Here is a 26,810-nt window from a genome sequence, read left to right as displayed (position 1 = left end):
TTTCTGCTGGTCTTCTGTCCAAACACATTCCTAGGCTTTAAAATGTAATGGAAAGCAAGTGTATTCTCTATCTCATAATGTTCAAAAAATACATTATTTTATTATTGTGTTTAGGTTTACCTGTATTCACTCTGTCCGAAACGCTCCATTTTTAGCGTATTTTGTCTATTTTTCCCCCTAAAAAGCCCAGTCTGCTTTAGTTGGTCAACATTTATGTGTCCCACATCTGCACTCTTAGCGCCTAAACCTACACTGCAGCCGGGGAATGACTGTACCACTTTCTTTTTATATATAGTTGTGATATCACGACCATACAGAAGTCCTGACAGCTCATTTAGAGGCAGGTTCTGAATACGGGCTGTTCACATTTCTCTGTAGATTGAGCATTTTGATGCTTTCACAGTATTAATAAAGCAAAATTACCTGCTTTCTAATGATAATAATAATAAAAGAGCTCACCTTTTAACATGATCTGAATTCCTCCCCTACCACTGTAGAAGTACCTGTGTTCAAAAACACCATGATGTACTTGTACAGTTGTGCTTGCATGATTTCCATAATCAAACTGCGACACCGGTGATTCTCATAAAACCTTTAATGGGGGTGATATCATGCAGAAAAAAAGACATGAAAAGATGAAGTAATTCTTTATGAATGACTAATTAAAAAACAAAAAAAGTTAACAAGAGGCCATGATCGCCTCTGCTCAATAACAGACCAGCGATGTGACAAATTTGTTTAATTGTTCACACTCCAGACACACAGTTAACAAGTGAAATGTCAAACCCATACAGTCAAAGCAGTGAAGGATGCTTATGCCAAAATCAGTCGTCCCTTATTGCTTTACTCTTGACTTCAGTGATTCCAACCTTGATGGGACCAACAAGTCACTGTTTGAAGGTGCTCATGAGTTTGTTACTGGGGTGCAGTGCTAGCAGAAACAAAGTTTGTGCTCTATCTACATCTAAAATGTGATGTAGCGTTGTTTGAAGATTGTGTAGAATCTATATTAAAGCTGTAGAACAACTGATGCATTATATTTTCTTCTATACAGTAAGCTCAGGAAAATAAAAATAAACAATAAACATGAAAAGTTGAATTCCAAATGAGAGGGCCAGCATCTGAAAATACTGACATATATGTCCAAAAGATTGCTGGTATTAAAATTAATTTGTATCATGGGTTATTTCTTAAACTTAATAAGATTTAACTACAAATCCTCTTATGAGTTATGCTTACAAAGAGTTAAAATGTTGTTTTGAGCAATTTTAGAAGGCAATGTTTCTACAAAATGCATATGTGCGTTGGCGTCAAACTGTTGCTGTTGGCATCTTTAAATATTTTCATGTATTACAATATATGCAGACAAAAAAAAATCCAAAAGTAAAAAAAGAAAAAGAAATACTGTGAGAAAGTGGACATAAACCTCATCAGGCACTCGGATACGTTACCTCTTTTATCTCACTCTTTGATAATGTACATCGTCTATTCTTTACCAAGTCAAACAAGGTACCTCCTGGAGCCGACCCCTATTTGTGACATTATAAAAAAAAATTAAAAAACAAGCGTATACACCTCACATGTAGAAAAAAAAAAGAGCCTTTTCTCCTATTTGAACAGCAATGAAAAGAAGTTTAAGGCAAGATGCTGAACACAGAAATCCAAATCCTAGTATGATTTTTGTTCAGCTCTGGTGTTTGGTGGCATTTACCAGTTCCATCAGCAATCATCAAGGAGACTAGTGTTTTTCCCCGATAGTTGGCTCTCTGTCTCAGGCATCTTTTGCTGTAGGCGACGAGATTACATGATGTCATCTCCACACCCCCCTGAGTCTGCTGGGAGTCTCCGTCTCCTTCTGCACATTTTAGGCCGGCAGGCTGAGCTTCTTGCCTTTCAACACTGAGGGGAGAGTTACAAAGACAGACAGCGGAAAAACCATTACCGGGGAGGTTTATATTCATGATGAATATTACAATAGTGTGAAAGTGTCCCGTTTCAAGGAGCTGTTAACAGTTCCTTTGAGGTTTGTATTCAGAAGTAAACCCTTGTGGTTGCAAACCAGAAGCCCTTTTCAATTAAAAACTTTCAGGGATTCAAGAACCGTGAAACTGAGGAAATTTAGACCAATAAGAGATTTTAACAAACAACAGCGTGTTTGAGGCACAATTTCACATTGAAGCAACGACACAGAGAAGCGTTTTTCTGGCTGAAAACTCCTGGATGTCTGTCTCCAAAATAGACCATCTGCTGAGTGTATTACGCATTTTTATTTCTGCTTCACGACACAAAACAAATGGCAACATAACTTTTGTTACTGACATTTACTATTTTTTTCCCAGGGCCATCAGAAAGTAATGACCAGAGACTTTTGGGGAGTTGGGAGGAACTGAACGAAGTTTCTAGAAAGCCCAAGAAAGCCCCTGAAGCTACATCTTTCTTTTTTTAAAACAAACAGGGCAGTCTTTTAAATAGTTGCCGTTTCTGAAGCACTGTGATTTGATTGTAGAGAGTTTTATTAGTGAAGACTTTACTCACAAGTAATTTCTTTGTAATGTGACTGTAAGAAATGGGGGGTAAAATCCACACTCCTGGCTTTATGACAAAAACTCTCTGAAATTTAACCGATGCTAACATGATGCTTCAGCACTCTGGGTTAACCCAATCCAGAACGTACTTCCCAACTAACACCCTTTTTAGCACAAAATCCCCTTTGTTTGTTTCCTGGGATTTGCTGAGCTACTGTGTACTGCAAAAGCCTCATATTAGCTTCAGCTGAACTTTAAAATGAGGTTTTACGGGGAAAAGAATCCCCATGGCAGCTACTCTCACTTCAGGGCCAGTGAGGACAGAGGAATAAATACATGAACTAATATCTCTTTCAACATAGACATAGGCATGTGAGTGTTGCTCGAGAGAGATTTGAAGAAAAGGGCAACCAGTCCTTTAAAGGCTCAGAGTGTAGGATTTAGTAGCATCTTGCGGTGAGGTTGCAAATTACGACCAACTGAAACTTCTCCTGTGTGCCAAGCATGCAGGAGAACTACAGTGGCCGACGTGAAAATGCTAATGGCCCTATCTAGAGCCAGAGTTTGATTTGTCCATTCTGGGCTACCGTAGAAACATGGCGGTGCAACATTGCAGAGTCAGAGGAAGAGGACCCGTGCCACAATTAGATCTAAATGGCTCATTCTAAGGTAACGAAAGCACAACTTTTCAGGTGATTATATACTGATTCAAATGCAGTGGTATTAATATTATATTGTGTTTCTGCCTATAGATTGTCCTAAATCCTACACACCAGATCGTTAAGCTTTTAATTGTAGCTGAATAATAAAGAACTGTATTAGGACACACATAAAATATGGTGTTAAATGACCAGTGATTTAAAAAAATCAATTTGTTCCCCACATATTACCTTATAATACTCTCTTGTTTCCTACGTTTTATCTGTATAATGGCCTAACAGATGATATAATCAGGAAACTCACCTTTAGTGACATAAAGGTAGAAGAAGTCACAGTAGAGGACAGTCTGGACCAAACCGGAGACAATGGCGATCAAGTCTAAGAATCCTTCAAAGTAGTAACGCCAGATCCAGTTGAGGAGATAGAGGGCCCGGTACATGCCCAGGCAGAACAGGTAGTGGGTGGTGATCGTCTCTGCCTCACCGGTCTTGCTGATCATGAAGAGCTGAGGCAGGATCGCCACCGACTCCAGGTAGATGGAGAACGTCCACAGGATCTGATGACAGATACATTTAAATGAGCAGCTATACAAATATTTTTTTTTAGACCACGAGCATCGTTCGCGTGTCTTGACGTTTACAGCAGCATAATCTCATAGCGGTCAATTTATATTCTATGAACCGTGTCACTCTTTGACATCAACGCAGGAGGTCGAACCCACCTCCATTAGAGAGAAGTTGTGGTTGACGAGAACAGCGAGACCTCCAACAGGAACAACCAGGAACTCCACTCTGAAACTGTCATGGTTGCCATCATAGGTGGCCCTGAACTTCATGTAGATCAGATAGACTGTGGCGTACGCACAACCGATGTAGATGACCTGGTAAACAAAGCAGAACAGCTTTTTACTGAAGGTACCTGGGGGAGAAATATGGGACATATGGGGTGGAGCTGAGACTTGACGTGTGTCTTACCTTCATGGACGTGTTATAGAGGGAGATGAAGGCGGTGAGCAGATCCAAGTAGCGCGTGGTGAACACTATAGCGAACAGGATTTGGCTCTTTCCAGAGATACCTTTAACAGAAATATCAAGCAGATTTAACATTCATGTTGAGCCATCAGCAACTTTTTTTTAAACATGACTGATAAAGGCTTTTCCTTGTTGAACGGTGACATCTACTGGAAACATGATGAATATTTGTCTGTAACATCAGCAATCTCTGTCCATTTGGAAGCGTTTCACAGGCATAAATAATGTAATTGCATGTATAGTGTCTCACATTTACAGCAAATTTTACTTACTTTCACTCACAAATGCTATCTTAGTGAAAATGCACCAACGGATGATGACCTCTTAGGTTGGCAGTCATCGTAAAAAAAAACAAGAGGTGCGTACAGGTTTCTCTCTGCGTCTGTATGCATCTCTGATCTGATCACAGCCAAACAGAGCCCAACACTATTTTGGTTCCAAGGACCATTATAGGCAGAGTTAGACATCCCTCACACACCTTTTCTTGAGCTTTACCGCACCTAAACATTACAATTTTTGACTGCCAAATAAGCTTAATGTGCTTTAAGATGCAACCAGATCCACACTGGACGGCAGAGTGAGGTTCTTGGTTCGAACCTGCCGGCTTTCTTGTGTGGAGTTGAATATTCTTTGAGTCTGTGCAGGTTTCCTCAGGTGCTCTGGTTTCCTACTTCTCTAAATCTATGGTTAGCCAATACCTTTAATCACAACACTTAGCACCTGTCTCTTTTGTTCTTCCCTGTTGACAGCATCTGTGAGTTTGGCCTCTGCAGTGTATGTCTGTCCTCTTTCCAGGTCTTCATGGCCCAGAGGAGGTTTTGTGGTCCTCCATTACTTGGAAGCACTTTGATGTTGTCAAATATCTGCTCTGATCAAATACTTCATGTACTTCTTTTAGCCTACATAAAATTGTCATTCTGTTTCTCCATTTGTACTTATACTATTACTTATACTATAGTTATTTTATATTTTAAAAGTAAGATAAATAACTTAGGCTGTATGTACAACTATGTAATATTTAACAACGTAAGCTCTAATTATACATGAAACGACCAGCTTTTGTAACCAAACATAAGCTCCATTAACTTTGAGCCAGCCAATTTTGAGTCCATCCTCCTCCAGCACGGAGGGCCAATCACAGAGCATCTCCTCATAACCAAAGTGGATTTTCTACTAAATAAAATGAATATACAAACAATATGGCTCAAAATTCTTTACAGTATTATGAAAGATCAGGTGCTTACAATGGTGCAAAATTATTATAGAATGATGATCATGGTGAAATATATTAATGGGAGGTTTTCACTTTTAATATACTTTGATTTGTGTACATGAACTTTTCCAAGAATGAGGATGTTGTTATAACCAAAGTTAGGGAAGCGACCTATTAAACAAATTTAATTTCAATAATCTTATAATGTATTATTAATAAAGCTGGTTACTATGTCACGCAAAACCACTGTTTATAAATTCCATAGTTTTTAATTAAATTAAATGATTTGTTTTATCATAAAATAATGCAGATAATGTTCAGGTCACTTCCAGACTGTGCCCAAAAGTTTATTTTCAATACTGGGAAGTACATATGATTTAAGAGGTATTTTTAAGTTTGCTCTTCAAAAAAAGATTAAAAAGGAGATATATTCCTATTGTGGGATTAAATTATGGAATAATAATAATAATTTAAATTTTAAAATGTGCAAATCTCCTTTGGTTTTCAAGAAAATAGGTTGTGATGTGTTACAAATGTGAATAATTTAATTACTTGTTTACTTTTTCTTGGTTTGTTTGTTGTCTTTCATTTTTTGGTTTTCAAGGTGCTTTTTGTGAGGGCTACAAATGTTAAAAAAATAATAAAAAAATGTACTTGTTTCTTTACCTATATCTTGTTTATTATTTTCTTTTTCTTTGAGGTGGGTAGATTTAGTCCATAAGAAAATAGGATAGGAATATAAACGCTTCAGCCTAAGCTTTATCAGTCACTATGTAATTTAAATCATTCATCCTGTTTAAGTGTACACAGTGATGTTTGATATGTGGACACATGATTGTTTTATAATGACTGAATAAACAAACAAACAAAACCAAAAGTTGACTGCACACCAGGGAACGACTCATACCTGTGTGGCTCAAGGTGCGGTTTGTCTATTAATGCATAACGCGTGTCATAAAAGCTTTACAAATTACACACGGTGAAATAAAAAGCAACATAAAGTGTTAGCCACTTCCGTAGCGTCTTACAGAACGCCACGTCAGAAGCCAGACCAAACAAATCGAACATCAACGCTAGCATCCTACACTCAAATGAATGGGTGGGACTAGCATGGAGCTAACGTGCTAGCTAGCTTGGAGCTTGCTGTGTTAGAAGATAGGAAGCTAAAAAAAAGGCTATTTTAGCGATTAAAAGGAAGGCAAAGTTGATCATCAACGTTAGGAAAACAATAACGTAGCATTATGTGATACAATTTAAAGCTGTGGCTCACCTGCACACGACCTGGTTTTCCATATTTTGAGCAGCAGAATGATGATAGCAGCCAGATGAGAGAGGTCCCCTGTCAGTCTGAAGACGTTCATGGTAGCAGAATTGAATGAACAGACACTACGCTACAGAGACGAACCCAGGTGTAGGTTTCACACTCAACACTGCAGAAGAAGATGGGGTAGCTTGCACCTTCCACTCCTCAGTTTAGCGGTAAACCGGGCAGCAGCCTTCACAGGATTGAAAATATGGCGAGAGTGCAGGTCGACGTGGAAGGGGGCGTGAGAAAGCACACAGAGAGATTTTGATTGGACTAAAGATCTGACCGACAGGACGAAGGGATCCGCCCACTACGGGCTCAATGAGGAGGAACCATGCACGTATTAAAGCAGGGAGGGACATTACATTGGGTGGGACCAGTTTCTTCAGCAGCAGCATTTAGTTTTAGCACTGCATTAGTGATGGGAAGTTCGGCTCTTCCGACTCCTGAATGGCTCTTAATGTAGGATTTTTTTGTAGGCCTTTATTTTACCATAGATTTGCAAAATAAAATGGTTTGTGTGTTGAAAACCCTTTCATGTTCAGTGCCTGCATCAGAAGCCTTATGATTACCTGATTTTGTGCAATTATTCTGTTGCAAAACCATTCTTTTGTTTAGTATTTGAATCAAACATTTTATTGCACATATACACTTAGCATAGTTAGCTAATGTAGCTACCAGGAGAGGTCGATGTGTTATATTACACATATAACACATCATATCCCCAAAGCAATTTCTGTCAAAAGCTACTGGACTTGGTTATTTGTCTAGGAAGACGTTTCACCTCTCATCCAAGAGGCTTCATCAGTTCATTTATGCAACTGACCAGGCTGGGACTGGTCCAGGCCGGGACCAGTCCCAGCCTGTCTGGAGTTGGAGTTGATAAAGAATATAAGCAGCTATTTCATTGAAGTTGGTCGAGGTTGAGCGAATTCGAGCAACTTTGTATTGTTTAATCTGAAACAAATTCCCATATTTTCTAACATGATCGTATCATTATCGTTTTTGTGTGTAAATGATAATATGTAACTATGAATTAATGTGGTCAGATACAGTTAATATGATGGAGTAAAAGGTGCATTATTCACATCTGAATTTTAGTTGAGAACTTGTATAAAGTAGCCTTCTGCATAAGGAAATTACAAGGATCTCATATAATTGCGTTTGACCAGTGTTTTTGTTTTTTCAGGCTGTTAAAACTTCAGTTGGGCTGAGGTTTGCTGGGATCATGTGAGGTCACCAAACTACACAAACCAATAAAAATGAAAAAGGTGTCATTTCTCCCACAACAAGAGCAACCCCATTATAATAAGCTTATTTTTGCCCCCCCCCCCCAGCAGGTTAACATGGCCGTGATAAACAGATACAAAAACACTCATTAACATTTGTCTGTATTATGTATATATATGTATAACTATATGCATCTGTATTGTAGCCCTTTGATGCGCTTGCTGAAAGTCTTTTTAGTAAACAGCATACAGTCTCAGTTTCTATACATTGCATTTTGCTTTCTGAGCATTTCACACACATCAGACATTGTCCTCATTTCCACGATTGCTCCATCACTTATACGCACAGAGGTGATGCCCCTTACTACATAAAATGTTGTTCATATTAGGCAATAACAGGCAGTTTCGTTTCATATCTAAATCTTTCAGCATTCTTACCATAACCTCATCCGTTAAATCTATTTGCACTTGATATTATGAATGCCATCATGTTGCTATAAACACACGAAAGCACCCGATGTTTAAGAAAATCCATAGCGTCACCGTTCAGCTTCAGAGGAATAAGGAGGAACTGAGTGCTGAGGAAGTGCAATATACCCACTTCCCATGTTGTCACCCCTTTAGACAGCCTCATGAGATGAAGAATGAGATCATTCACAAGCCGTCAAGCCTCAGACATGGAACGGTTGTTTTGGTTTTCTCTCCTGCTCACCTACCTGCCTGTAACAGGTAAGATGTCTTTGTTGTGTCTTTCTAACAGAAGTCCATTAGGGAATAACGTTTTCAGGGAGTTCACGTGTTTTCTCTGAAGCATTTTGGTCTGGAAGATACTGAATGTTTTACATGTTAAATGTCTCTGTCTGTTCATTCCAGAGAGCGTGGAAAACAATGACGGCTGCTTATCACAGCCAAAGGTGATCTGGAGGAAAACAGGACTAACCGTTGTCCTCAACTGTATTGTCAGTTCACATTGTTTCGCCAAAGACATACGTTATGAGTGGTTTACTTTCAAGGAATACTCCCATTTTCGTCTCAGCCTGAGTAGCAATTCTCCTAAGTACATCCTGGATGGAGCGTCTTTAAAAATCAAGTCACTTGGAGCTAATGACAGCGGGATCTACCACTGTGCTGCAGCAACGAGTGGAGACCCAGCACCCGGCGCCCAGCACGTAGGGTCGGGTACAACTCTTATAGTGAAGGGTAAGAGTCTAATTTTGAAGGCAAGGCATCTATTTTTGTCTGTGTTAAGATCATTTGGGACAGCTTTTATTTTATTTTTTCTTTAGAACAAATTAAAACTACAGCGAGGCCCATTCTTCTGTGGTTATCATTTGTCCTCTTGGCCATCTACAGCTTGGCAGTCGTGATACTTATTCTTAAGAAGGTAAATTACGTGTTAAATGTAACATTAAATGTTATGTATTGTTAACGAGCAACTATACCCATTTTTTATAAACCATACATGTTATTCCTGTGGTCTAAGACAGTTAAAAATATTGAATATAACCATGAACTGAAACTACAGTGCTAAAACTCAAATGTGTCCTGTCATCATGTATAATGTGTGGAGCTGCTCCATAGACTGAATTCAGAAAAATAAATGAGCACCCAAGGGAATGTTCAGAGTTATTTCTTCTGTTTCAGATCTGAGAACACTAAAAGAGAATAAAGCTTATTTGGGTATAAAAATAGAAAAAAGAAAACAAACAATCCATTGTCTCTGGGGTAGCTCCAGACTTTATACATAAGTTTGAGCCTTATTTCTCTGGTTTCTGGCTTTAAGAGAGAGTAGCTCATGTTCACACATACTGATTGAACTTGAAAAAACATATTTGAAATCTTACTTCAGGTGGTGTTCCCCTTTAACATCTTTCAGTGTTCATACGTACAAGACTGACAACTGAAAATGATGTGAAACGTGTTCCTGTCTGTTTTTAGTATGGCTGCCATATGAGTGCCTGCAGAAGGATGAGGAAAACTGACAAGGTGGTAAATAAGCGTCCGATTCTCTCTGTTAATTTGTGTTTGATGTGTTTCCTAAACGCGGAAAAGCCAACAGAAGCAAAAAGAGGAACAGGAACCAACTCTTTTGTAAATTACTGGTCAGAAAAGACTCTTACAACACTACAAATTGTTTGCCAGCTTTTCTTAAACGCGCACGCACGCACGCACGCACGCACGCACGCACGCACGCACGCACGCACGCACGCACGCACGCACGCACACACACACACACACACACACACACACACACACACACACACACACACACACACACACACACACACACACACACACACACACACACACACACACACACACACACACACACACACACACACACACACACACACACACACACACACACACACACACACACACACACACACACACACACACACACACACACACACACACACACACACACACACACACACACACACACACACACACACACACATTTTTTAATAACATTTCTTCTTAAACTTTCCGAACAGAAAACATCAACCAAAAAAGCTCATTTCCGTGACGTGCTGCAAGAAATGTACAACAAAAGGAACATGGACAGAGGCAAGAAAACTGTGAGCAGAAACCGTTCTCAAGCTGAGGTAAATCTTGTTGCAGCATGTTATGGTTAGATTTAGTCAACAGACAAATTGAGTAAGCATGAAACTTCTGCATATTACAGCATGCATTTCATTTTACCATCATTTTCATTTAGAATTGAATGTCGTTTCAGCCTGCAAGCCCTGAGATCAACGGCCCTGATGACATCTATCAGAACGTCGTTCAAGGGAATTAAATGACAGATTCGGACCGGAAAATGTCAGGTCATCAAACACCAGACGGAGGACGCTGTTGTGTCGGAGGAAATGAGAAAATCGAAATCCTGCAAGATAACCGTGCGCTTGCTCACCTTTTCTCATGAAGTGAGACACAACAAACCACAACAAGGTCCTGAGTTTTCAGTTTCAGCCATTTGATAGAAAAATAACCCGTGAATTGTACTTTTAGAAACAGAGAAGAGAAATGAGTCATGTAATGGGCATTATCAGGAAACACAAACCATTCACAAACAGAAGTGGGAAAGTGCAAAATAGGCTGTTAGACAACAATTCCCCTGATAAGATTCAAGATATTTTGATCACATGATATCAACATGATCTAAATAACGACCGACACATTTCTCAATAAATAAGGAAAGCACAAACTTCAACATTCTGGGCATTAAAAATAAACTTTTAATCAAACATTTTGGAAATGAAACAGCATTTTACATTCAGATGTAATTTGATTATAAGTTGATTGTTATAAACTATGTAATGACATAAAAGGCACATTAGAGATGATCTAACTGTGGCATATTTGCTCTGAAAAAAAACAAACTTACAGTAAGGCAATACTTCAACAACCAGATATGTTTGAGAGGTCTTGCAGTGTCATATTCTGCACAATAATCTCTCTCTCTATTTATATATTTGTTCAAATGTGCATATTATCCAGAGAAAGAGCCCAGGTATTTAATATTATAACTACTTTATGAAGTCAAAGTGGATGTTTACATGTTTCTCTGCATCTTTTTACAAATGAAACGCTGTGATATGAACTTTCGGACTTATACAATTTTCTCAAACATTCTTTGTTCAAACTCTTTGTGAATTCTTCCCTTTCCGCCGCCTATCTCCTCTAAGCTTAAAAGATGTGAACCATGTTTTGACTCAAAACATTTAGGCCCTAATGTAACTCATGTACAGGTTGTGATTTACAGTGAAGCACAGGTCTTTATTAGGCCCCACAAAAGTGAATGCATGTGAGAGCACCAAGTTGGATTACTGTATTCTGGAGCATGGCTGGAGTTAAAGTTGTAACTGATCATTTTGCCCAAGTTAACAGCAAAGAGGATGGCATTTATTGCACTGCGTAATGTTTGATGTTTTTTATTGTTTGATTAAATGTTGTGTTTTGTAATGTATGTGAAACAGTGATGCAAGAAAAAAAATCAGAAATACATTGTGACAATCAAATCAAATCAAATGTTTGACATTTTTTCGGCTTGTTTCTTCAGGTAAAATGAAGGTGAGCCTATTAATAACTTAAATTATGGAATTAAATTTCAATTAGGTGCCACTCAAACAACCTGGGGATCATTTCACCAAATTGGCAACCTGCAATACGACCTCTCGCTCATATCAACACATTTCACTCATCATTACAGATTTCAGCTGTAATGTCTCTATTGTGTGTATGACATTACATCAATGGCCTTAATCATACAACCAGAGATCAACCCTGGAATGGGAGAGGCCTTCACATTTTTTTACCTATAGCCTCCTGATACCACTGGTGGAAACATGCTCCTAATGAGGAGATAGTCAGTAGTCAGTCTACAGTAAGTAGCTATTAAATGTCCAGCTTCTGTCTTGGTTCAAGAGACACAACCTTAAGCTGCTAAAGCTATTTTTTTTAACTGGATGTTACTCTTATTATTAAGAGTAGACACCCAGTTCTAATTTTCACGGCTAGTATGTATCACTTCTGATTCAGCTGACTGTTTCAGGACGCCGCTCAATTTCTGTAGCAACTTTGTAATTTACATTCAGTTTCCATTTTTAAACAAGTACATTTCCCCATTGCGGGACAAATAAAGGAATTCTTCTTCTTCCTCTTTCAAGAACAAAACAGTGTTTTTCACACGCCTTCTGAGAAATTGGTCCTTAAGCCCAGTTCAGACCAAAGATTCGCAACGCAACGCAACTGTTTTAGAACATCGTAGGTGAGAGTTGCAGCGGTGTAAAATGATCTGTCTCGTTGCGAATCTTTGGTCTGAAATGGGCTTTATTTGCGAAGCACAGTAATAAGTCATACATAATCTATAATCTATAACTATTCTTATAATATGTTATTATCTCTACAGTATGATAAACATTTACATACTTTAAATATTTGGATTTTTATGTTTTGGTGTCACTTGTTGAAACAAGATATTTTACAGTTGAGTTGTATTTTGCAGTATATATATATATATATATATATATATATATGTGTATATATATATATGTAAAAAACTACATCAGTATAACCCTGGATTCTCTCAAATATACAGACATGTACATATTATTTTCAACATAATCTCATAATTAGCAATAAAAATAAATTCAAAAAAGCTGAAGAACTCAACCAGCTTCCTTTGAATGCTGAAAATATTGAAGCTAGCCGTCAACGTACTTTACGTCAATTGTGTGACTGCTGGATATGGAAAACGACCTCCAAGCGAACGCTTGCAGAGCAGCGACACACATGGGCACCAGACACACCAAGTAGAACATGACAGTTTGGAGGCTCTCCACCGCGCTGCAGACAAGGAGGAATTTTTGTTTGGACACAAAGTGTTTGTATGTTTACATTTATTTAGAACCGCAGTGATTTACCATTTCACTTCTGACTCAAAAGCAAATATATAACTGACTCTACATTTATTAAATTGGAAAGGGCTGGGGGTTATGTTAAAGTTCCTGAGCTAAAATTCATCTATATGACATTTTGCTAGTTCTATTTCAATCCAAAAGTCTAGTGTGGCAAACAAATATTAGTTGATGAATTAAAATTACTGTAAATCAAATGGCAACATCCCAACATCAGTTTTAGACTTATTTGGGCTATTTCTGCTAAAGTTTTGACCTTACAATCACAAAGAAGCAAGAAACTTTCTGTACCTTGCATTGGAATCCCTTCCAGCGTCCTTCAGCTGTTCATATCCATACTGGTTGAGGATGTAGATCACTATCATCGGGGCCAGAGACTGAGCAGGCTTAGTAAACAGAGCATTTGTCCCAAACACCATGGAGGAGAGAGGGGAACTGTACAAAGGGAAAACATGGTACAATATTATATCACAAGTTTGATTATAAATGATTAAAAAACTAATACATTGGCTTCATTAGACACGTTTGGCACTGGTTACAAAAGTGGGATATTGCCTAATTTCACTTTTCTCCGTAGTACCATTAAAACACAAAGATTTAGACACAATACTGCATCAAAGATCAAACACACCAGATGATGTGCTGTTTATTTGTGTGTGTGGAATAACTGAGTTTGTGGAAGTGTGCTTATATCATATTTGTTTTACCTGCGCTTGTACTTCTGCAGGTCCATGTCAATGATGTCGGCCAAAGGCAAGCCAAAAAGACTGAAGGCTGCTTGAATTATGACCCTAAATAGAAGAGACAGAAGAGAGTGAAGGTATAATTCAAACAAAGAGAAGTAAATATAGAGTAATTATAAATATGTGAAAGAATCTTAGAAATTTAGTTTAAAGGTCTCATGAAGTAAAAAAATAGATTTTCATGTCTTTTATAAAGCAGGTCGAGGCGCTATAAAGATACTGTGTATCAAAACTCTCAATCCAGAGAAATGCGCACAGCCCGTATTCAGAAACTGTGCCTTTAAAACGTGCCGTCAGGACTTGACTATGATTCCCGTTGCAATGACGGTGCAGAGACATTGAGAGCGCAGGTGTGGAAGACCCGGAACTGCTGACCAATCAGAGCAGACTAGGCTTTTTCAGGAGGGGAGCTTAAAAGAGACAGATGCTAAAATGGAGCATTTCAGACAGAGAGTGAACACAGGTATATTCAGACCATTAAATATGGTCATGAAAACATGTTCTAGCAGAAAACAACAATGCAAGTATGAACCTAAAAAATGAGCATAATACATCTCCTTTAGCCTCTTACATGTTAACGGTGAGGAAAAATGCCAGGATATAGTAGTGCTGAGGGCCGAGTGCGAGCATGATGGCCGCCATTGCAGCCTCCGTGTAGAACGTGAAGAGGATGATCCTGTAGTAGCCAAGACTGTGGAGTAGACTCTGACAGCTCAATACTAACAGCTGGAATGGAGACAAGGGGTCATGAACAAAAATACAATGTAGTCAGACATCAAACGTTTACTTGTTGGTGGATTCAGGTGCTTGTACAGAGCTCTGACATCTCAGCGAGTTGTGAGAAAGAGACGCCAAAAAGGAATGTATTTATGATGTTTATGATGATGTTGATGATGATGACAGTCAGAATGGTCCTTTGACGTAATGGGAGGACAAAAGTACACAAGCAACTGAGGGACAATACCTGTGGACAGATGAATCCCGCTCCGTACATGATGCTCTTGGCCAGTGACGGGAGCATGTCCGGAGGAATCAGATGCTCCGCAAATATCATGGTAAAATTATTAAAGAAAGCTAACACGAAAACCTGGAAGAAGTTCATGAACACAAAAAGCTGGAAGTCCCTGTTGCTTATTATTTGCCAGGTCAAAGATTTCAATGTGGAGAAGGAAAATGATGATTGATGGGAGGTCTGGTCAGCAGACCCCAGTGCGTCTGATGCAGATCCTTTGTTGTCAAAGCGGCTCTCGCTGAAGAGGCCCGTGTAGATCATGCAGCCACAGCTCAGGACAGCAGTGAGCACTGTGAAGGCCTGGAAGGATGCAAAGTCCTCCATGTTTCTGGACAGCACCCCACAGAAGAGGACACTGGAGGAACCAATAAGAGAAGCCACCTGGGAATTAAAGTGTAGGGGAAATGAGACGGACGGACAGTTACTGAGGCTGAGGGGCATGCAGAAGGAAGAAGGCGGAAGTGTTCGGGTGACAAAGTCAAGTCCTTACCTGGCTGTACTTTACAAGTCTTAGTCGGTTCTGATGGTGGCTGGAAATCTCTGCAAACAACGCACATTGTGCCAGCAGCACAAAAGTCAGCATGGCGTCAAAAGCACACAGCGCCACCATCAAGTGTATGCCGCTCAACCAGTCACCAGGGGCGTAGGTCTGCCACGGGAACCAGGGTAGAAGAAATGCCAGCGAGTAAAGGGGAGCGCCATAAAGGATGGAGAGACGCCGCTGAGAGCAGCAGGGAACCCTGGAATTATCTTGCATGTAGCCAAAGAGAGGGTCATTGAACGCATTCCACACCATGTACACCACCTGCAGAGAAAGGGTTATTGATTAAAATGTTTCAAATAGTGCTCAAACAATAATTCATTGATTAGTCAATCGACAGAATATTGTTACTGAAGCTTGTTCTAGCTTCTCAAATGTGAGGATTTGCTGCTTTTCACCAATTTACATGATTGTAAATTGAGTATCTTTGGGTTTTGTACAGTTGGCCGGATGATTAGTTAGTAATTAGTAATATGAAGACATCACCCCACACTCTGGGAAATTGTAATAAGCATTTTTTACTGCCAGATATTTTATGAACTAAACAATTAGTAAAAAATAAAAACAAAAGTAAAAAACAGCAATATGTTCAGATACTCACTTGTGATTGGTGGAAGGCTCCCTCTGATATCTTGTACTTATTGAGAAAGAGTTTGACATAGTAGAAGCTGAATATGTTGTTTATCATGCCAGATCCCAGTGTGGTCATGGCATAAGCCACAGCTGCAGGATTGAGCCCAAAGTGGAGGAGGTATCGGACTACTTTCATTCTCTCGGAGGCAGGTTTCTCTTCCACGGACATGACAGCTCAGGTAACTTCAGGTAACAAGTTAACCAAGTTACCTGTTGGTCTAACCTGCTGCAGCGAGGAAATGTTGGCGTTTGCAAAAACTATGTTACGCTGTTGTGTAGCATTGCTAAAAATGCAAGAAAGCGTCCATAATGAGCTTGTTCTTATTCCAGATGTCTCATTTCGATGCTATCTATTTATTCCACGTATCCAGATGTTACTTTCTAAATTCAACTGAAGCTGTGTCACACAAAAACAAATATCCTGTTAAACTGAATTGTTTTTGTGACTGTGGAGCGAGGCGGGGCTTCTAGATAGCTTAAAAACATCTGATTGGTCAGAAGAGTTCCTCGATTTACTTTTCTGCTTTGTGATTCGTCAATAAAATGTTTGTCAACGGAAGCAGGAAGTAACAACAACGAATACATTTTTAAAACATATTTAACAGTTATTCTTTATAGAGTCTAGATAATTAATAGGATTCAAAGTTGATTTGAATAGTCGGTTAAAATAAAGAGATTTTTTAAAAGTAATTTTAATATATATATATATATATATATATATATCGTAGATAACAAGGCTAATGGAAGGAGGCTGGGACACTAAAAAAATACTGAAATAAATAGATAAATGCATTAATAAAATAATAAATAAATACGTGCATAAATAAATGTATTAATAAAAAAAATAATAAATAAATGCTTCACATTTATACATTTTTGTTCACCTAAATTTTTTTTATATATATTTCTGTGTCCATATGTTAATGAGGTAGGCTGTCCCATTTATTCATGTATATATTTATTTGTTCATTTATTTATTTCTGCATTTATTTATTCCTGTATTTATTTATTTATAGATTTATTCATGACTTTATTTATTTTATTTTTACCTTTATTTATGCATTATCTTTTATTTTGTTTATTTTTACATTTATTTATGTATTTATTTATTTATTTCAGCATTTACTTATGTATACATTTATTTATTTATTATTTTTATTTTATTTATTTACACATTTACTTATTTATTTCAGCATTTAGCACAGTTTTTTTTGTCTTGTTTTTTTGTGTCCCAGCCTCTTTCCATCAGCTGTGGTAGATAACCATTAGACCTGCCACCTGTCGGTTGCTGGGGTAATAACGCGTATTTGCCACGTTGCTGTAGACAACAGACTTAACGCCTCTCTCTCACACACACACACACACACGCTCACACTCTCTCTGACTGGAGGATGTAGTTGACATTTGTCCACACACGGTGGTGGAGGGCGGACAGCTTGAAGCCGTTACTTAGACACCTGTGTGGCGGGTTTGTGTCAGGTGGAGCCGCTGACAGACTCGAAGATGTTAACTGACGTGATTTTGGAGGAAGAGTTTGACAAGAATGGAGAGACTTGGTACGACCCGCAGGACCTTGAACACGGTAAGAGCTGCTCGGCTCTGTGGTCGCACCCTAAAACTGTGTCTGAGTGTGTGGGCTCATGTGTTACTCCACAGACGGCACAAACATGAGTTATTATCACCTCTAGATGGGATACAAGCTTGTTCATTAACACGCTTCTCATCACTGGTAATGAAGACGCATCCTTAACAAATGAGCTCACAGATGAAATGAGATTGAGGTCTATATCGTCTACTCTTGTGACTTAAATCATCACACTAGTCATGCGGTGAAAGCTGCTTTCCCGAGGCTGTCACAGGTCTTGTGCTGGTTATTTTCTGATGTTTTTGCTGGTCGTGCATGCTGTTTGTGCTGCTGACAAGTCCTCAAAGTTGGGTTTGAGATAAAGAAAAAAGATATAGTAATGGAGTACTTGCACAGGAACCACTAGAGCAGTTAGAGCTGGGAAGTCACTGGAATTAAGAAATACATATGACCATTATTGATAAGCAGTAGAGTACTGTGCATGGTTATATTATCTGTATGGCAAGGTCTTGGATTGCACACTGTATATTATATTGAATAAAGTAGGCTATTATACACTGTTGTCCATAAAGTTGGAATAAAATATTACCCTTTCTCATGAAATGTGATTTATTCTTGATAAAGTGTATATATTTCTAAAACTTCATTGATCAATCTTTTCCAAACATCACAGTGAAAATTCAACCTCATATACATAAAATAAAAAGAGGAAAATGTCTGAAAACTAAATGATTCCAACTTTATATTGTATATATAATTCAGGAATATGAGATTATAAAGAGATATGGGCCGAGGTATAAGAGAGAACGATGAACATGTATTGTAAATATTAACAACAACTATACTATAAACTATATCTAGGATATTTCACAGCTTTTCCTTGCCATCAGACAGTCCTGTTTTAAGTTTACGCAGGAGGAACTGAAGCTGTTCTATGCTCTCATCAAAGCCACCAGACTCCATAGATAAAAAATGTTACCTCGAAGTTCTACAAGGTAAAATTACTCCTTGCTTCTTCCAACTGGGGGCGTGCCGACCGCCATATACTGTATGTAATAACTGACTCTGGATAAGTTCATTATATAAAAAAAAAATAAGTTGGTTAGTGTGAGGTTTCATCCTTCTGTTTGGGATATATGAAATAAACTGGGGCTGATTAATCAAATAATTCTTATAGGTGCAGCCCTGGTGGATTATTACTATTAAAATTAAAGTGACAAATGTACAAGTAAATGTCTGAGTTAAAAAAGTCTTCGGCCACATGGACATAAGAGCCTCAGTTTCTACAGAGGCCGCTCGTTCTGCGGAGCGATGTCAGCAGGAAGGAAAGACTTCCTGTTGCATTCCACAGTGGAGCTGAATAAAACCGATTTACTGTTTGTAGACCTAACAGTTGTGCGGCATCCTCCTTCTCCGCATCAACTCTTAAGGACTTCAGAGTAGGCCTCAAGGTTATTATTTGTTTGCCACGTGACACGTTTGAGTAAAAAAAAAAATCACCACCACGCTGCTTATTGTGTGAAACATGTTTGGTTTCATTGCATGGACGAGAACCCGACTGTAAGAGAGTTTAATGGGAGAAAGAAGTTCCCAAGGTATGCCTTAGATTACTCTGTGATTCACCAGATGACTCCTAGTGTGAGACAATGAAGTGTGTTGCCTGCGTTTGGGCATTGAAACTATCTTGTATCTTGTGTTTACATATTTCCCTCTTGTTTTGACAGATCTGCACTTGGCGGCGGAGCTGGGGAAAACCCTCCTCGACAGGAACCATGAGCTGGAGCAGGCCCTGCAGCAGATGTACTCCACCAACCAGGAGCAGCTGCAGGAGATAGAGGTGATAAATGTTTAAGGAAGATATTAATCACAGTTCTTTGGGCTCCAGCTGCACTAAACTCTTCTGAGGACAGTGTATAAGCCAGGCATATCCACTTTCACCATGCAAAGCATGTGTTTACACACATTTTATCCTTCAATGGGAGATTCACTGAGAAAAGTGTCATTGTGAATTTGTCTAAACTTTGAATATGGTTCCCTCTTGGCAGGATGTTCATCTACCTAATTTAGTTAGGTTAGTTTATCAGGATCCCATTATCTGCAGCAAACACTGACGCTATTCTTCCTGGGGTGCGACACATGCATACATTTATACAAAACATAATGATGCATCATTATGACAAAAAGAATTAAATTAAAACATCAAACAAAAACCTTGTAAAGCGAAACACACTACACACACAGTACAGTTATTCTCATAATGTACATGTTTCAATGGCCCTTCAGTCACCAACACATTTCAAAATTATAGATTTTTCAGTCTTGCATCAGCATTTAAATAAATTATTTTTTTGATAATAAATGATGCAGGGTTAGTACAGGTGCTGGAAATTCTTGAAAACACTTTAATTTTAGTGTGGTGTTTTCAAGGTTTGAGAAGTGCTTAGATTTTGAATAAAGTGCTTAAAAAGTGCTTGACATGTTGTGTTTTATGGGCATATATAATATATGGCATATATGATGTAAAACAAAAGAGAAAATCTCCATATCTGAGAGACTGAACTCAGCATTTTCTGACATTTTTGCATGAACTATGACGTTTGACGATTAACAGATTATCAAAATAATTGGTGATTATATTTCTGTTTAGCTATTAGTCGACTAATCGTTGCAGCTCTAACGGCAAGTCTATTTACAAACACGCAACGCTGGTTTCCTTTAATTTGTACCCCCTCTGTTGAAAGCTGTCTCGAAACGTATTTTTGGTTGTGTATAGCACAATAAAATCTAATTTATTGTTATGAGCAAGCGCAATAATAATACACTGAATACACTGTATGTAGTTTATACAAATATGTAATTTACCACAGCTGTAATGTGCAGGAAAAGCATGAAAAGGCGCCTTGAAATGTTTGAAAAGTGCTTGAATTTGACTTTTGAAAAGGTGTAGGAACCCTGATTATGTTATACAGTATATTATACTATAAACCATGTTATCATTTCATCACAAATTATGATAAAAATCACTGTATACCGTAGCCAAACTAACGTCACTATGATATAATCATACTATATTCCATATTATGCCAGCTATCACCTTTTACTTGTAGTAATCGATATCTTAATTAAGGTTTTGCTGCTGCTAAAAAAGTATGTATTTGTTATTCATATATTCCCTTAATCGATAAATCAATCAAACTCTCTGGCTTTAATGTGTTATGCTTTTATGTGAATACAAATCATAGGTTTTCCTGTGTGAGTTTTCAGGCAAAAGTTATAAATAAACATAATTAGGCTTTATGTTTCAGTGCTCAGACATTTAATTTTGGCATGGGCAGACAGGCTGATCTATTTGAGGACACAGTGTTCAGCAGGCCGACGAAGATAAGAGCCTTAATTTGTTTAGGGCAGTTAGAGGGACGGTGGCTTCAGGGCTTATTGAGGTTGATATGGTAATCCCTATACGTCTCCCTGACCCTCATCCTCATTCAGGGCCCACTACCCACTACACTAGTGTGCGTGTGCGTGTGCGTGTGCGTGTGCATGTGTGCGTGCGTGCGTGCTATTGCAGAACCATCCTTCTTGACCACCATGTAATATGACTCACAGAGCCATGTTATATTTCCCTGCCACAAAGTTAAGAGTCATTTAAATTTCCCTTTAAACACCAGCTCTTTGCTCCCCTTATGAATGTGAATCATAAAGAAATATATAAACCCACGTTTAGAGCTACAGCTATCAATTACTTTCGAGATCAGTTTAGAGTTGTCCGGATACGGAAATGCCTCCAGTACTTTAAAAAAATGCAGTCTACGCACCGATCCAATATCACACAACTTATTAAAATGAACTTTAAAGTAGTTCCACACTTTAAAGTTCAGTTCATTTTCACACATTTCCCCAGGCTTTAGCCTACACAGCAAGTTGTGCTGTGCTGCCACTGACAACTTCTGTTTTAGAGCAGCAAAGAAGAATAGATTTTTTGGCATTTTATCACGTGATGATTGCTCATTTACGTTTCACAGACAATCAACAACACGTGTGGTGCAAGCGGAGAGTGTAACGTTAGTCATATGTAGCAAAATGTCAGCAATTAGGTTATATTTTACACTGGATCCCACCAGTAAAACAGTGATGTCTACAGTGTGCTAGGCTTTAGTTTTAACGCACTGGTATGTGATCGGCACTTGGTATCTCCTATACGTTCAACACAATTTTCCAGGGCCCAAGGTAACATCTTCAAATGTCTTTTTTTGTCCCAATATTGCAAATTGAATAAGTTTGAAAAAGATGGTGAATGCAACAGTTTTACCTGACTTTTGCAGACTAATTGATTTATGCACACGCCATTTATTTAAAATACAGTAAAAACAAAACTCAAAAACGTGAATCAAACTAAATCTTTGTCATTTCCCTCTCTTGTTCACTAGTACCTGACAAAGCAGGTGGACCTACTGCGTCAAATGAACGACCAGCACGCCAAAGTGTATGAGCAGCTAGACGTGGCCGCCAGAGATCTGGAGCAAGGCAACCAGAGACTAGTGCAGGACAGTCGCCTGGCCCAGCAGAAGATCCGCAGGTCCCTCTACACGTTATCAGTAAATTTGACTTTTAAATGCTATTTTGCATTATTAAACATAACACAGAGCTACGTTCTTCTTTCTCCTTTCTTGTCTTCAGTCTAACAGAGACCATTGAAGGACTTCAGACCTACATGGAGGACCTGCAGACTCAAGTGGAGGAGTTAAAGACCGCGCAGGCAGAGCGAAACAAAAGAGAGCTGGCAGAGCAGCGACGCAACCTGGGAGCACAGAGTGTGTCCTGTCTCAAAGAGCTGTATGACTTACACCATGACAGGTATTTCATGCCTGTTTTTGTGTGTTTTGTCATTGCACATGTACAGTGCTAATAGCAGAACCACAGGATGAGATAGAGGGACTATTTTTGGAGGGTAAAATGCATGTTAGATCCAGACAGTGGGAACTTTAACAGAGATTTACTAAAAACCTAGAGCAGAACATATCTGCCTGTTCTACCCAAGCCAATGTAATTAGATGCTTGTCTTTCCTGCACCTTTGCACAAGTCAGAGAAATGGAGGGTAGTTCATCTGAATAGTAAGAGCTCCCGTCTGTTGTCTGATTATCTCTCACCCTGCTGCCTCAGCCCCTTGTATGCTGACTGGACATCTACAGGTCACCCAGAGCCAGACCAGACCTCCCTATCGAAACATAATCCAAAGAAGGGGGAGGAAGAAGTTAATCCTCTTGTGTTGTCAGCAGTGTACTAATTCATACACACAACTGTCACCTTAGCTCGCTAAGTTACATGCCACTGGTTGGATAGCAGAAGTGTAACTATTTTAGGGTCAACAAAGCAATTGTCAAAAAATTTGGTGAAGTACGCCTCCTATGTTCATGAATACAGAAAATGTATCATGCCAGCCCAGAAGGACGTAGGTTCGTTTCAGTAGTGGAAAAAATGAAGTGGTCTAGTAAATAGCATGTTATGTGTTTAGTATGTTCTATAATAATTATGACCAAAATTTCAAATGCTGTTTAAACTTCTGCATTATAATTGCATTAACAGTATCATCGCATTTAGTTTCCTTGACAGAGACCTGACACTAATAAAATTCTCCTTAACAAGATTAAAAGGAAAAATTAAAAGACTTTATACCCCAAATAAAAACCGTGGAGGAGGATAATTAGTGTTTTCAGTCCTGAGGAGTCTGTTAAACCTCCAACAAGAAGAGAAGGCGACATCTAAGTTACCTGAAAGTCACCATGGGCAAAGAAACGCTTAGCTACACCTCTTTGTACATTTAAATGCAACTATGTGTGTATATATGTATTGTAACCTCAGTTGGTTTTATTCTGAAAGTGCTTTTTCCAGACTTTGACTGACATTTCCCTGTCCTGGCTCAGGCATCCAGCCCACGATGGTCTGCATGTGCATGGACACTGGTCACCGCAGGGCTCTTTCTATAACCGAGACAGACGCCAAGACCCAGAGGAGGAGAACACGGCTCTCCAGCGCTCCGTCCAGACCCTTCAGACCCAGATAGCTGTGGAGCGAAGCCGCAGGGAAGCTGCAGAGCATGAGATAGAGTTCACATCCAGGGAGAACAGAGGCCTGGAGCAGCAGCTGGACCTGCTGGCCGGCTGCCGAGTCAGGCAAAAGGAGCTGGAGGCCGAAGTGGAGCAGCTGCGACTTCTGTGGCGCGCTGACTGTGCCAACAGGTAGGCCTGACTTTTATACAAACTAGGTTCAAACTTTTGATTTACTTTGGCTACGTTTTTATGACTGAGACTTAGTGATACAACATTTGACATAGAGTACAAGTACAGACCTATACCAGGTGTCATTTCTCAAAATACTTGAGACTTACGACTTTCTGTCCCCTCCACCTTCACCAGTGTCAGAAGACCAGACCAGCTGGTGTTGCCTGATACAGTATTCTTTGCCTCAGAAGAAAGACCAGGGCAGGATGAGGTAAAGGAGAAGGTAGAAAAAGATGAGGAGCAGAGGAGATACATCCGGCAGAGGAGTAACAGTGACAGCGTTTTGAAAGCAACGGACCCAGAAGAAATTCGGCGTGGTCACGAGCAGCTTTGTATAAGGCGAACAGAGGCGGTGAAACAGAGGGGCATCTCTCTGCTCAACGAGGTGGATGCTCAGTACAGTGCACTGCAGGTGGCGTATTTATAGCACGTCCGCTACAATTTATGCATGATAAATATCCAGAAAAAAATGTTTTCTTTGTCAATGAGAGGGTTTTTAGCAAAATTTCAATCTTAAAGGTCCCATATTTTTTTTATTATTATTTTATATTTCCATGTCTTTTTACTATAAAGCAGGTCGAGGTGCTATTTGTGAAGAGTATCAAAACACAGAGAAAAGCACACAGCCCGTATTCACAAACTGTGCCTTCAAACGAGCCGTCAGGACTGTGATGTCACAACTATACTCACTATAGGTAGAAAGTGCTGCTGCAGTCATTCCCCGGCTGCAATGATGGAAGGGAAAGGAATGGAAAGTCTGACCAATCAGAGCAGATTGGGGCTTTTGCAGGAGTGGGGCAGATGCAGTTTAATGACTGTATTATTGTTTGATGGGGTTAGATTACTGGATTATTCATAATCCTGGGACTTTCACTCGTTTGTTCCTCTGTGGCTCAGTGGCCAGCAGATCAGACTGTGGTTGTATTGGGCAGCTTCCAGGTATGAATGTGTAAAAGAGAGCAGTGAAAAAATTGCAATAGTCATTTTGATAAATTCCTTTTTGTTTATTTATTCATATATCAACATTAAAGAGTGTTCTAGAAACCCAAAATAATAATAAGTATAAACTTATAATAATAATATGGGACCTTTAATATTTTTTCTAACAATGCTTTCCTTGACTGGCAATGTAGACCGCAAACAGTAGTGTGCACTTCCATAAAATATTTTGTTTGTTTTAGGTGAAATATGACGAGTTATTGCGGCGGTGCCAGCAGGCAGATGGGCCCAGCCATAAAGCCATCCAGACATCCAACAGTCCCTGTAAAGGAGCCAGCCGCCGCCGGTCCTCAGCAGCTCTGTCTGATCTGAAAGTGGTACTTGAGGATGGCCAACAGCCCGAGTACAAGGCTCTCTTCAAGGAGATCTTCACGTGTATCCAAAAGACCAAAGAGGACCTCAGCGACAACAGTCGAGTCCAGTCGAGGTCGGACAGTGGTGCAGGGGCCTCTGCAAGATGATTGTATTATTCCATATCCTGGGACTTTCACTCGTTTGTGTCTGTCAAAGTTTTTGACAAAGGAGAAACTTGGAGGTTAAAAATATCCTGAGGGTGCGGATGCATTTGCAATATCTTTGACGTGCTGCTCTCCTCTTATCTCCTGTCATTTTGAGACACCTATGCTTATGTTAGCCAGCCCTGTTCCCTTTTTATTCGTCCTTATCAAAAATTGAGTGTCATAAAACTTGTTATATGGAGCAGCTGTGTGATTTGAACTAAGAATCGATCCAAAAGTACAAAAAATGATAGATGGTAAATAACGATTGCATGGGGAGATATTTATAGTTTGATTAATATATAATATCAAATCCTCAGCGCATTAAAAAGTGGTTTCAGTGTGTAGTATTTTATCCACCTTCAACAGTATTCAGCGTTTATGTAACGTTAACCCTGTTAAGCCTAATGTTAAGCATGTGTTGCTTGAAAGCGAAATGCACACATACAGTAGAATATTGTTTGTTCTTTACGTTGGAGATGTAGATTCATGTTTGACTTATGTAAACAGAAATGTTGGAATGTTGTAATAGGATGAAAACTGTAGCTATGCAATAACTAAAGACTCAGGAGTTTATGATGATTAGCTTAACAGCTAACACAAGTTGGTTTTTGTAAGTTGGCCATAGTTGGTTGACCAGTTGAGGGCCGTTGGCATGTCACAGAGAAATATTAATGGACACTGGAAAACTGTTCTTACTGGTTTGTGCTTTCTGTTATCATGACTGTACGGCTTCTGACGAGTGTCTCCAGGACACAGAACAGCTCTGCACTTTTTATGACTGAATCACACTTTTTATTTATTCTTTTTGACATTTATGAAAATGAAATCATATTTATTTTCTTTCTTGTTAAATATTCGGCGCAGATTGTTCAGCTAATCGTACACTGAGGGGCTTATTTTGTGGTTGTAAATATTCTGTCTGGCACAGTCGATTGAAAAAAACAAAAGGGAAATGAAGAAAAACAAAAGAAATGTTCCTTTCGCCTAAAATTGTTGGAATATTTCTTCTGGCTTGGACATTTCCTGCTCTTCATACAGAGCTGAAATTGTGTTGATCAGGTTACCGGAAACTAGGAAAAAGACTTCAATAACAGTTTATATTTGGTGTCATATGATGTTTTCATTTTACTT

The 26,810-nt window shown here is 39.0% G+C and overlaps 4 protein-coding genes across 4 annotated transcripts; 2 read left to right on the top strand and 2 right to left on the bottom strand.

The window, feature by feature from the left end:
• Positions 1-589: 589 nt before the first annotated feature.
• LOC310960305 (ER lumen protein-retaining receptor 2-like) lies at positions 590-6,920 on the bottom strand. The gene is made up of 5 exons (XM_083931976.1): positions 6,700-6,920; positions 4,160-4,260; positions 3,907-4,065; positions 3,489-3,741; positions 590-1,899 (listed from the first exon to the last, which is right to left on the bottom strand). The coding sequence occupies exons 1-5, from the start codon at positions 6,788-6,790 to the stop codon at positions 1,865-1,867; spliced, it is 639 nt and encodes a 212-aa protein (XP_083788102.1). The 5' UTR covers positions 6,791-6,920; the 3' UTR covers positions 590-1,864.
• A 1,688-nt stretch (positions 6,921-8,608) lies between these two features.
• On the top strand, positions 8,609-10,839 carry LOC310960241 (uncharacterized protein; the record flags this gene model as incomplete). The annotated part of the gene is made up of 6 exons (XM_083931872.1): positions 8,609-8,693; positions 8,838-9,164; positions 9,251-9,348; positions 9,903-9,953; positions 10,463-10,573; positions 10,705-10,839. 6 exons carry the CDS (start codon positions 8,609-8,611, stop codon positions 10,765-10,767), a joined length of 735 nt encoding a protein of 244 aa, XP_083787998.1. The 3' UTR covers positions 10,768-10,839.
• On the bottom strand, positions 10,778-16,714 carry mfsd13al (major facilitator superfamily domain containing 13a-like). The gene is made up of 7 exons (XM_083931871.1): positions 16,285-16,714; positions 15,633-15,947; positions 15,095-15,523; positions 14,702-14,856; positions 14,095-14,178; positions 13,679-13,822; positions 10,778-13,316 (listed from the first exon to the last, which is right to left on the bottom strand). The coding sequence occupies exons 1-7, from the start codon at positions 16,483-16,485 to the stop codon at positions 13,175-13,177; spliced, it is 1,470 nt and encodes a 489-aa protein (XP_083787997.1). The 5' UTR covers positions 16,486-16,714; the 3' UTR covers positions 10,778-13,174.
• A 1,073-nt stretch (positions 16,715-17,787) lies between these two features.
• cdr2a (cerebellar degeneration-related protein 2a) lies at positions 17,788-26,066 on the top strand. Its single transcript, XM_083931892.1, has 7 exons — positions 17,788-17,898; positions 19,626-19,738; positions 22,329-22,477; positions 22,579-22,755; positions 23,824-24,138; positions 24,316-24,592; positions 25,362-26,066. The coding sequence occupies exons 1-7, from the start codon at positions 17,820-17,822 to the stop codon at positions 25,638-25,640; spliced, it is 1,389 nt and encodes a 462-aa protein (XP_083788018.1). The 5' UTR covers positions 17,788-17,819; the 3' UTR covers positions 25,641-26,066.
• Positions 26,067-26,810: the final 744 nt, after the last annotated feature.

This window comes from Echiichthys vipera (assembly GCF_963691815.1).
Source record: "Echiichthys vipera genome assembly, chromosome: 17".
Classification (NCBI taxonomy): Eukaryota; Metazoa; Chordata; class Actinopteri; order Perciformes; family Trachinidae; genus Echiichthys; species Echiichthys vipera.
Note: the sequence above shows the minus strand (reverse complement) of the source record. Positions and strands in the feature narration are given on the sequence as shown.

What these genes read in the sequence shown, in the direction of transcription:
- LOC310960305 (XM_083931976.1), bottom strand. Translation starts at nt 6,790, where the DNA reads ATGAACGTCTTCAGACTGACAGGGGACCTCTCTCATCTGGCTGCTATC. An exon ending in ACAACTTCTCTCTAATGGAG is followed by an intron (nt 3,742 to 3,906) that starts GTGGGTTCGACC and finishes ATCTGTCATCAG; the next exon opens with ATCCTGTGGACGTTCTCCAT. An exon ending in CTACCTTTATGTCACTAAAG is followed by an intron (nt 1,900 to 3,488) that starts GTGAGTTTCCTG and finishes CTCTCCCCTCAG; the next exon opens with TGTTGAAAGGCAAGAAGCTC.
- cdr2a (XM_083931892.1), top strand. Translation starts at nt 17,820, where the DNA reads ATGTTAACTGACGTGATTTTGGAGGAAGAGTTTGACAAGAATGGAGAG. An exon ending in CCCGCAGGACCTTGAACACG is followed by an intron (nt 17,899 to 19,625) that starts GTAAGAGCTGCT and finishes TTGTTTTGACAG; the next exon opens with ATCTGCACTTGGCGGCGGAG. An exon ending in CGCGCTGACTGTGCCAACAG is followed by an intron (nt 24,139 to 24,315) that starts GTAGGCCTGACT and finishes CACCTTCACCAG; the next exon opens with TGTCAGAAGACCAGACCAGC.
- mfsd13al (XM_083931871.1), bottom strand. Translation starts at nt 16,485, where the DNA reads ATGTCCGTGGAAGAGAAACCTGCCTCCGAGAGAATGAAAGTAGTCCGA. An exon ending in GAGCCTTCCACCAATCACAA is followed by an intron (nt 15,948 to 16,284) that starts GTGAGTATCTGA and finishes CTTTCTCTGCAG; the next exon opens with GTGGTGTACATGGTGTGGAA. An exon ending in CGGGATTCATCTGTCCACAG is followed by an intron (nt 14,857 to 15,094) that starts GTATTGTCCCTC and finishes TCTCCATTCCAG; the next exon opens with CTGTTAGTATTGAGCTGTCA.